Source organism: Pyxicephalus adspersus, chromosome 9 (assembly GCF_032062135.1).
Source record: "Pyxicephalus adspersus chromosome 9, UCB_Pads_2.0, whole genome shotgun sequence".
In the NCBI taxonomy this organism is placed as follows: Eukaryota; Metazoa; Chordata; class Amphibia; order Anura; family Pyxicephalidae; genus Pyxicephalus; species Pyxicephalus adspersus.
The window spans coordinates 56,254,496-56,266,304 of NC_092866.1; the positions used below are offsets into that span (position 1 = coordinate 56,254,496).

Genomic DNA, 11,809 nt, shown 5'->3' on the forward strand with positions numbered 1-11,809 from the left:
TTGAAACACATGGACCTGGAAGATTCCCTCAAGGGAATGTTTGAGGGAATGTCTTGTTCCCTGCTTTATAAATAGAGCCAATAGTGTTTTTCTACCCTTAAAGCGGAACTAAACTTAGAATAAATCCCACCTACCTTTACTTCCCCAAACACCTTGCTCTCTCCAGCGCTGTCCTTGATTGGGTCCCTTACCGTTTTGGAATCCTCTTCAGTGTTCAACCCAAACATCTTTTAAAGGCAGGTGGGAAGAAATTGTAGGCGGGTTGCAGCCCCTGTATTGTGACCCAACTAGTAACCACCCAAAAACAGCGGGGTGGGTACTGAAAAGTGGTGTGCCCAGCTAAAAGGGGCTGGGGAGAACACGGCTGTTTCATTCCGGCGTGTAGGAAGTTCCGGCGGCTCCATTTTCTTCCTTCTTCTTTTTTCTTCTGGTTACCTCACCCAATCTTGCTCTGCACAGGTGTGAGATCAGGTGACATATCCTGCTGAAAATGGAGGAAAAAAGTGTGTTGAACTTACAGTGCATGCGTGAGTCCGGCACGTTTTTTCCTTATTGCAGGAAAATACTCCTTCTGCACATGCCCGAAATTTTAGTTAAAGCATTTAGTTAAAGTGAAACTAATGTGAAAATAAAACAAACATACTTACCTTTAACCTTGCAGATCCGTTGATCTATTGGAAGGTTCTGGCCATGAGGTCCTGAGTCGCCCCAGTATCTTTGGCTTGGTGTAAGCGCCGGATGCTGCCTTCTTCTTCACACTTCTTCCGGGTTCTTATTCATACGTCACCCGGTCTTGCACTGCGCATGCGCGAGAACAACATTTTTTTCTCGCATTAAAGAAAGGGCTTCTGTGCATTCCCAATATCCGGGTATGTGCAGAAGGAGCAGCCAGAGCCTCCCGGAATGTGTAACCTATGTATCCTGGGAGGATTTGCGCTCAGTGCTGCGGCATACAAGACAGAAAGGGGAGATGCTGCACCCATTTAAAAAAAAGAATGTACTTTTAAATAAAAGGCTTGTCTACTTTTCTATGTAAAGTAAAAATGTTGAGTTTAGGTCCTCTTTTAAAAAGGTTCTTTGGAAATGTAAATAGATTAAAGTCAATTTTGTGGCAAATTTACAGCATTTTGGGACAGTAAGTGTGTGTGAGAAAATGGAGAACATACCAACCTTCATACAATGTTCAGTTTTACTATGTACTGGCACCCCTACCTCCCCAACAAATGACATTTATTAGATTTACTAGGCTACTTCATAAGATCCCCAATTATTTGTAAGGTTCATCTTTTACATTTCAATCAGACTTGGTATTTGCACCCATTTCTCTGTAGCTTCCAGCACCAAAAAGGGTCAATTGACGATTTAAATAGGTCACCCCTGAAAAAGTTTACTAAAGCACCCATCGTTGTTTGTATTCGGATCTTTTGCTCACCATAGAACAATGGCACAGGACAGCTATGCCAACTGAGCATATATGCCAGATATGTTCATCATCGTATAAGCAAAATCTGCTGCAGCTGTAGCCACAGGAGAAGAATGCCACCTGAACTTTTATTTTTTTTCTCGTAGGTGGCCAGCTAATGTTATCAGTCCCAAATCTTGGCCATACAGATATTGGTTATTTAAAGTGGGGCAGAACCTTTCCTGGTCCAGCCAGCTGTAGAGGTCACTGAAAAAAACAACAAGAGGTCAACATAGCTGCTTCCTTGTACTGGCATGTGCCTGCCTTTGGAAATCTTGTGCTTTTGACCTGCTAAGACTAGTTACATGTAATCTCCCTAATCCAATTACATGGTTCTCCTGAGCAGGTGTAACACTTGGCACGCTTTTATAAAGTCCAGCTAGGTGGAGGGGAGGGCTGCCATGTTAGGGACCCTCAGCAAATTATGTAATGTCTTGAGATGACATTAAACTTGCAGTACAGAAATGGTTTGCTCACATTTGTGGATATTATATTCTTATCAATTATGGGTTTTATTGGAAACTGCTATACCTAAAGTTTATTTGTTTCATTTATATTATCCTTTTGACAGAAGAAGCTGCTTATGGATTAAACCTTGGAGAAACACACCAAGCAAACCCCTGCTTTCTGTAATTAAAGTAAATTAAGTTGACCTGTCAGTACAAATAATAAAAGACAACCTGTAAAGCCTAAGAATATTTTCTTGGAAATAATCTGCAAGTATCCCTTACCTTCTTGTCGTAATTTTTTGCTAAAATACGGGTGCACCCAGGTCCCCCTCTATTTATTACAGTCTTTGCATTTTTTTATTACACTTAACATCTTTTACAAGGTATGTTCAGAGGTCTCCCCAGCCACCTCCCTGCACTTTTCAGTTCCCTCCTGGCTGTTTTTGGGTGGTTACTGAAAAGTTGGGTCACAATACAGGGGTAGTCACCACCCGCCTACAGCTCTTTCCCACCCAGCTTAAACAAAATTTTAGGAAGAACACTGTATCAGAATGACATTGTCTTTTCTAGAGCATTCTAATTTGTTTAAAGGGGGTCACATCAGTAACTGTTTTTTACTTTAATTGCCTATGATATTATTATTGTATATTTGTACATACATTGTATATTTGTATTATTGTGCAATAATATTTTTATTATTTTTGTGCAATATATGACAATTTGTGCAATATAAAACATTATTATTGTGCAATATATGTGCAACTTGCACAACCACAACTTAGGCATTGTATGATATTTTTGAAAAATAAAAAATAAAACTATCCATTCCGATGGGACAGGAATTGGCTTGGAATCGATGCATGTGGGGCCGTCACAGGACAACTCCATCATTGAGCATCTTGATAAAGGAGGCCCGCTGTCTGTATATATCACAACATCTCTCATGATTGTATCTCTTTAATATGACAGTTCTGTCAGACAATTTTTTTGCCAGCTCTATGATTTGCCCCTTAGGCAAACAACCCAAATGGTGTATGTGATGCCATCCATTTCTCTTTCAGGGGCGCCATCTGTTCAGGTCTTGATGCCAGCGCTGTCTCCCACTATGGAAGAAGGAAACATTGTGAAGTGGCTGAAGAAGGAAGGTGAGTAGCTGGATGCAAAATGTCATGTTTGTGGTACAAATCATACTGATTTAGTAGAGTCTGAACACGCAATATTTAGCTGCCAATGAAATACAAGTAGCACAACATCAAATCGGGGGTGTCAGGCATGCATATATAGTAATTTCTATCTTCAGCAAATATTAACAGTTTATCTATGACCTCCCCATGCACTTTTTATGGAGTAATTATCTCACTACTATTTACTTATATTGCTTTGACATGACATAAGATAACAAATGAACTCCTTATCAGCTGAGCATATTGGTCACAATGCAAATATACCAAAGAAAAACAAAATATTAAAGCTATTCTCACATTGGCGGTGAGGTTGCAGTGCGTTTACTGTTTCCTCATGCCAGGGAACTGCCTTTGGGGGGTGCTACATGTAGCTTATCCCAGCTACAGCTCTATGGTGATGAATGGGGGCAGCAGTAGTACTACCCACTGCTGCCAGTTGTCAAATGCAGATTCTTCTTTAAGAACCAGTACTGAGGTGCGTGGTGCCAGGTGAAAAACAAAATGAACAGGGGCGAATACCTGACAGGGGCTCTAAACCCTTTCTTTATAAATATTGTAACAGTAGTTAAGCAGGAAGTCTTTTAGCAGTAAGGCCATATTCAAACTGGCGGCAAGAGCAGCAGTTCCCATGTACCTCCCGGCAGCAGGGACCAGCCATTTAGTGGCCTGCATCACTGTGCTGGTACAGAGCTGCTCGCTGTTCTCCCCATTCTCTTTCTATGGGTAAAATGCTACATGTAGTGTGCAGCCTCACTGCCAGGAAGAATACAGCCTAATTCCTGCTTCACACTTATCTCCCTCGTATTTTCCTATACATGCCTTTTCAGGCAAGACTCCAGTCTGTCCACATTCCTCTGGCACTATTAGCTGGGCTGTGTATCTTATAGGATGATTGGTACTCACATATTGACCCCTTAGGCAGTGTATTTCTGCTCCCGGAGGACCAATAGGACTGAATCAAGGAGGATAACATAGAGAGCCAACGGAGAACTTGGAATTTTTGATTATGCCTATTATTTTGTATTAGGTATAACACATTTACAAATTTATATTAGGTGCCCACAGGATATGAACTGTAGTTACCTGTGACTTTTTTCCTTTGTGATAATGATAAAAGTCCTGTCTGAAGATGCTGAGCGCTAATCCCTGAGCTGTGATTGTTGCCTGCAGAGGGCACTATGATCCTGTAAATTGCATCACAGTCAGTATAGATGTTTGTTAATTTTTTTTTTGCAAATTGTCTTCTTTTCTATTCATCACAGACAATGCAGTTTGTCTAAGTGTGGAATAGTTTTTTTGCTCAGTTTGGACAAATTGTATTTTTTCCACAAATGAAATACCTGATATGGCTGAGAACCTAGCTCTCTCCACTCATCCCTTGATGCACTAATAAATCCTAGTACAACACAAAGGGCCAGATTTATTATAGCTCTCCAAGATTGGAGAATATAGCCTATCAAGGGAGATCATGAGTGATACAACAAACCTGGAATGGATTTATTAAAAGCCATTTGTTATTAGTTGGCAAATGTTTTCAATCCTGGACCAGAACCATTCCAAGTTGGCTGGATCACTCAGGTTCTTATCTTCTTCTTCAGTCTTGGAGAATCAGGTCCAAAGTTTCTTTCTGCATCAAAGGAGCCTCTTAACACTAATGATATCTTAGGAAAGGCTTCTATATAAAACAGAATTCTTCTGCATACTTCATTTACTTACTGGGGACTCTCATCCAGTACTGTTACTGAGGACTAGAGTGCCCCTAATCCACCATGTCTCACATGCTCACATATAGGTCTTTGGCCACCTCATTCACACCTTTTTACATTACTCATCATGTTTTTACTGCACAGCTGCCTGGTGTTGGTCAGGAAGAGCTTGAGAAGTGCTTCACTACCTGGCCTACCATCCTTCACCATTGCCAGGTTGTAGGGCAATAACTGGCAGAAGAGCCTGCGAGGGCCTAGGTGTGTGCTATCTCCTATGCTGTACCAGACCAAGACAATTTGGATGTTACTGAGAAGCAGACATATCAATCAGATGTGATAAATGCATATTTTATGTTTTCCTTCAAATTGCCAGCTTTTGCAGAGAGCAGCCTCTCCAAGATGCACACACAGGACCTTTTTGCCATGATTAAGAGGCTTGGTGTACCCAGTACATATCACACAATATATGCAAGCCTAGGAATAACACTTCTACACTCACAATGTAATCTGTATTCCAAGCATTTCATTATATCCAATAGCCCTGGGTGCCTTACTATCCAGTTGCATCTATTTCTAGCAACTTCCATTAACCCTCTACTAGCAGTAAGGTGAGTCAATGTTTTTTTCCCTGACTACATGCATTGACCCCCACCATCACAGGTATATAAGGTCCCGCCATTACAGCAATCACAGAATTATTGCATTATAGGTATAACGTGCCCATCTTGCTTTCTCACCCTGCAGTCACTGTACATCTCTCTCCATGTCAATCTCCATTACGCCCCCTCCACCACTTACCTGTCCCTGACAACCTGTATTCACCCCCACCATCACATCCATTCTTAGCAACTTGTATTCAGCAATTAATCACAGCTCCTTCCTCATCAGCATCCTTCATTCACCCCCCAGCACATTCCTCGTTGGTAAATTGCATTTGCTACCCCCACTCCATTCTCCCTCTGAGCAACCATTATTAACCCCAGTTACAGTTTTTCCTTCCAGGCAAATTATATGTGTATGGTTTTGTTTCTTTTAGCATTGGACTTTTCACTTTAAATAACCCAAATTGTCTTATTTTATTACTATTAAACATTCATGAACTCCTTTGTGCCTTCTGTACAAACAAACCGATGCATAATTAAACGTCTATTCCCAGATCTCCCGTCATATGATTAACGGTCCTTACTGATCTTGTTACATTAGCACTTCCTTCTCTGTGTTACACTAAAGCCAATTCCCAACTGCCGAATGGAGACAATTTAAAACGTTTTGTGTGATGAATTGGTGGACAAAATATTTCCAGTCCAAAGCACAGATTGATTTGTCCTAGAAATGAAGATGTTGGAATTATCTTTGAAAGTATTTGTGACCTGTTTATGTTGTAGGCAGTGATCCAGCTGACAGAGACAGATTTTCAGCAAATAGAACCTTGTACAGAGTCACCGCTTAACAAATGGGCAGTTAGGCAAAGATTTATGTGCTGAGTGCCCTTGTGTAAGCAATTCAGTGTAGTGTAATATGTTTAAAGGGAAATTTGCCAAAATATTGAACATTTTGTATTGAGATCGCTCTTTCTTTTTTTCAGGTGATGTGGTGAATGCAGGAGATGCTCTGTGTGAGATTGAGACTGACAAGGCTGTGGTCACAATGGAGTCCAATGATGATGGGGTATTGGCCAAAATAATGGTAGGTGTTTTATTCACATGGTTGTCTTTAATTCTAGACCATTTAGGCCAAGGCTGGTTCACATCACCAGTTCAAAATTTGGCCCCAGAAAGGCGACTTCCCCTCTCCCCAAATTCTTCCTCATTAGCCCCCTACTTTCCATTTAGGCCAGGATTCACTACATAAACCCTCACTTCTCTGGACCATGCATTGCCCTCTACCATCTTGGCTTTCTCATCTATACCAGGCTTGAATCCCAAGCTTTATGTTGTGTCTGTTCGCTTTGACGGAGTTAGTAGTGCTGAGCTATCAGTGTTTTATATTGAAAAGCATCACAATAGCCTGCAGCCCTTTTCTGAAAACTCATTGCATAAAATGCCTAATCTAGTCACTGCCGAGCTTTGCTTTTCAAACACACGCTGATGCATCTGACGCTGCCAGGACAACCTTAAAATAGGCCACGGCTGGACTAAAATAAATCTGTACTAAAATAATATTTGGCTTCACTAAATGTTTTAAAGGGAAATGTGCTCTTTTATCTTAACTAAAATAATATATTTTGTGTGGTGATATGGCCTTTTTTACTCGGTATACTTTTATTACCATATATTTATATCCTTATAATTCCGCTCAGTCTTTTGAACCTCAGTATTATTCTATACCCATAATATTTCCTTGATCGCGATGTAGCCTTGGTACTAATATTTAAGCTTTGCCTAAGGCTGGTGCCTTCTTGACTGTACATTATCAGCCATTACTGCATAGTTGGTGTTAGAAAGTATGTGCTGGAAATCAGGAAAACTTGATAAATGACATTACCCCCTTGCAGCATATCCCAGCAAACCCAGGCCTAGTAAGCAAGATGTTTGTCCTGTTCTTCTGGCAGCAAACAGAATATCGAAGTGACATCTTTCAGCGTGCACACTTTGGTATATAATGTAGGTAGATGCAATTACACCAGTTTGTGTCTGATAGGGCTGTACTAGAACTGACAAAGTGATTAGGACAGCTTCTTTGTGCTTATTGTAACTCTTAGGCTACGTATACACGTCAGATGATTCTGGTCTTATAATGGCCTCAGGGCTAGTATTGGACAAGAATCTGGAACTTGTACATCGCTTGTCGTTCATTGTTAATGGATCCGTCCTGGCAGATCCAGGATCCAGAGATTGTAATGAAAGTGAAGGGGAGAGAGCGCAGCGGGGTGCCGCTCTGTCATTCTTCCCCTCCACCCTCCATAGAGCAGAATGGTGCTGTATGTGCAGAACTCGTTCATACATCTTTCAGTCTTTTGTCGTTGGAACAGATCATGAAAGATCCTTTCCAACCACAATAATTGCATGTGTGTACGCAGCCTTATGTCATGGGGTAAAGGGGCAACTCTGCTACCTTACCTAGGTCCCCATTGTACCTTAACATTTAGCTCTACTCAGCCAAAAATTGTAGTAGATGCCCTAACCTGGGTTCTAGCCAGATAAAAAAACACAAATGATTGTATCACGAAAATAACAAATACCATATTAAATATATTTGTAATTTCAAGCTTTATAAGCTCCCAAATGTGATCTGGTATCAGCCTTACCATCATATTTTCAAATTGTAGTCAATGGCACCACAGCACACATATAGAGCGATGTCAGATATTTGGTAACATGATTTTGTAACGTGTCTTTGCTGTGTGTTTAGGGGTTTTAGATTCACAGCCTGTCCCCTTTCTTATGCAAGATTGGTCAGTGTTTCCAGGACCCAGCAGGATAAACATATCATTACTGAGCTGGAAGGGGATTCTGGATTATGTGGATTGCGTTATCTGCACAGTAACACGTTTTAAGCTCAATCACTGGTTTTAAGGGACTTTTAGCCATATGCAGAACACGTCTTTCTCATCTGTATTTACTTCTGGCAGCCAATGTTTTCTTATCCCATCTCCACATAATGCCCAAATCTGTGTGATATGGAACCATTTAAATCACATTCTGCTGCACGGCATTAGACACAGGCTCAATACTATTGACAAGCTTTTAAAGCCCCGTCTAAGGGACACAGTGATATATTGTGGTGCCTGACTGAGTGCATTTGTAATGAATGTAAAGGGGGTGTTAAGTGTCTATATATTATGTCTGAAATGTAAAATTCTTAATGTATACCTGTCACTTAATTACAGAGAGACTTCCATGTTTATTGAAGTGACTTTGTTTACCATAAGCATTTCTTTATGCTCCACATCAGGGCACATGTGGAAATGGGTCCTTAATGTTATCACTTTAGGATATAGATCTACTTTTTACCTCTTTTTCTAAAAAAAAATATGGTGGTATGAGAGTAATAGAGCTGCATGGATGTTGCACTTTACTAACACTGCACATGTATTGCAGAACCATGATTACTTCAAAAAATTTCCTTGGCAGTTATTGAGGAATAATGTGCATTGCATAGCTCGATATACAGGTAAATCTTTATTAAGCCTAGTTATTAGGACTTTAAATAATTTAGAAATAGAACAATCAATAAATAAAAGAATAAATGTCAAATCTAAAATTCCTTTTAGGTAAAATAATTTGAAATGTTTTGTTTCCGAATAGCTGGGCAATTTTTACTAATTTCTGAGACGAAGACAAAGCAATGGAATGCTAGTGGATGTCACGTTGTTGGCTTTTCCTTGGCACAATAGTAAACGATAAGGATGTTACAGTGGTGGTAAATACATCGGCACATCTCCTATACTCGCCCTCCCAGGGAATTCCGACACACTCCTCACATATAGTGGATTTCATACCGTTTCTGAACATGTGACCTTCTTGTCCTTGCCCGGGAATGTCACTAGGAATTCTCTGACATTCTAGATCCCCCTGGGGTGGGAGGCTCTCTTCCTAGCGTCCTGTTTTCTGACACGCGATGAAATATTTAATGTAATTGCTGACATTACCTTGGTGTGTTTGCCTACTGCTCAGGGTGTAAAGTGAGATGAAAATGGAAGCCAGTGGAGAAATTGCAATAAAATGGAAAATTAAATTTTTTTTTTAATTTTAGGAATGCATGCAAGTTCCAGGATAAAGGTGTTTCCCGAATGTTTGGAGTGCCTAAATAAAGGAAAGCTAATAGTATTTTTTTATATGAAGCTAGCAGGTATACCAGACCTAAAAATGCAATAATTGATAACACATTGCCTCAGAATGTAAGCTCAATATGAACTATTATTATTTAGTTATCCAAGTTGTGTTTTCTAGGCTCACACAATTAGAGAAATTGCAGCATGTGTTGTATATTCATTATTACAACTACAAATTACATGGTTTGTGAAGATTGTGGGCTTGATATATTAATACTCTCCAAGACTGGACAAGATAAACTAACACAGGAGAACCTGGGTGTTCCGGCAAACCTGGAATGAAGTTCTTCACAATTTCTTTATATTAGTTGTCAAATGTTTTCATTCCTGGGCCAGATCTATTCCAGGCTTGTTCCTTCCCTTGGGTTCTCCCATGGTGGTTTTTCTTCAGTCCTAATGAGCATTTATATAACAAGCCCTGTGTATCATATAGACACTTACCTGATTTTATTTATCCATTTTCGGACACAGTCTGAGTTTATTTGCAAGTGAATGTGACTACTCCAGAAGAGTCAGTTCACTTGCAGAGCCGTCTTCCCACTTTTAATCTATAGCCCACTGCTTTATGCAGAGAAGGGCTATGGATTGCAAAAAGGAAGGGTGGTCTCTGCATGTGAACTCAACTGTGCTGCACAGTTATCTCCAATTAATTATTGGGTTTCCCCTTCCTGTTCTAAACACTGGCTGCTTATAACTACAGCTGGCTAATTATGTGAAATAATAATGCAAAGTCTTAAAGTGGGTAAACCAAAGTAGCTAAGTGTCTAAACCAGTGTTTATCAACCAGTGTTCCGTGGAACCCTGGGGTTTCTCCAGAAATTGTTAGGTGTTCTTTAAGCAGTTCTTTGAGCAGTTTGGGATTCTCAGGTCAGATCTGTAAGGATGACATTCTTCCTATTGGCCAGCAATATAAGAAGCATTCTTCCAACTGACCACCATGCTAATATACTGTGAGCCGTGAATATAGTTATTATAGGAGGGATTCCCTAAGTTATTTCAAGGGTTCCCCATGTAAAAAGGTCACAAAACACTGCTGTACATGATACAAATTCTTCACAACCCATGATTTCTGTAAAATTAATGATGAATATAATTATTTTTTATGCTGACCCAATTCCTCTATTCCTTCCTCTTGCTAAAGTGTCAGTTATAGAATGTTGGCCTTGAGCCAGCTGGGGCTGCAGACATCACATCCAAGATGGTGGCACCCAGTAGCAGTGTCATAGTTTATGGATGTCTCAAAGGGGAGGCTTTTATATATATTTATACCATGCATCAATTATGTTAAATGTTTATGGGAAGATTTTAGTTGAAATCAATGATCAGGCACCCATTGCTTCCTTAAGACTTCCAAACTTGCATGCATAAAGCTTTGAGCTTTCCAAGAACCCATCTCCTCCAGCCCACCTGCTTTACTCATAAGGAGTTAAACCAAGCAGTGACCTGATTCTGAGCTGTTGAGCTGCCTCTATTCATCAGTTTGTACAGCACGATTCACAGCAAACGTTAGACGTGCAGAGCGATATTGAAATATATTGTGCTTTTTGCTGCAATTTGCATTTTCAGTCAGCCTGCCTATTCATTTTATTTATGCGATGTAAAAGTTCTCCGCCATTCCGCACTTTTACTATGTGGCTTAATCTGTCCTATCAGACCCAGCTAATGCTGGAGATACAGCACATTACCATATACTTCGTTGTAATATTTCCTATTCTATGTAATGTTTTCTCCCTCCTACGCTTCCACTTACTAGTAAATTTGTTATGGCTGTTTGCCTTTTGTGCTAGAAACATTTAACACAAATCTCTATCACTACGCCCTCAAAATGAAATAAAAATGAATTATGTATACACACTGATTGTTCAATACATTAAACCCAATGACAGGTGAGGTGAATACCATTGATTATCTTGTTACAATGACACATTTCAAGGGTTGGGTATTTTAGGCAACAACTGAACTATCAGTTCTTCAAGAAGATGTGTTGGTAGAAAAAAAAAAATGGACAAGTGTAAGGATCTGAACTTCGTCGTTTGGTGGCTAGACACAATTGGTTCAGATTATTTTAGGTCTTGTGGGGTGTTCCTAGCATCCCCTGGTAAGTGCCTACCAAAAGTGGTCTAAGGGAAAGACAGCTGTTGAACTAGAGACAGGTTTATCAGTGCCCATAGACTACTCCCGAGTTGGACCAAGGGGGGAACCCTTCTATAATTAACTGGATCCAGAATTTACAG

At 40.1% G+C, this 11,809-nt stretch overlaps 1 protein-coding gene across 1 annotated transcript in view; it reads left to right on the top strand.

Moving 5' to 3' along the window:
• The window catches only part of PDHX (pyruvate dehydrogenase complex component X), a 62,469-nt gene that overhangs the window by 8,897 nt on the left and 41,763 nt on the right, over positions 1 to 11,809 (top strand). Inside the window, exons 2-3 of the mRNA XM_072421558.1 lie at positions 2,973 to 3,056; positions 6,387 to 6,487. Of these exons, the coding sequence (XP_072277659.1) occupies positions 2,973 to 3,056; positions 6,387 to 6,487 (185 nt within the window). The remainder of the gene's footprint in view (positions 1 to 2,972; positions 3,057 to 6,386; positions 6,488 to 11,809) is intronic.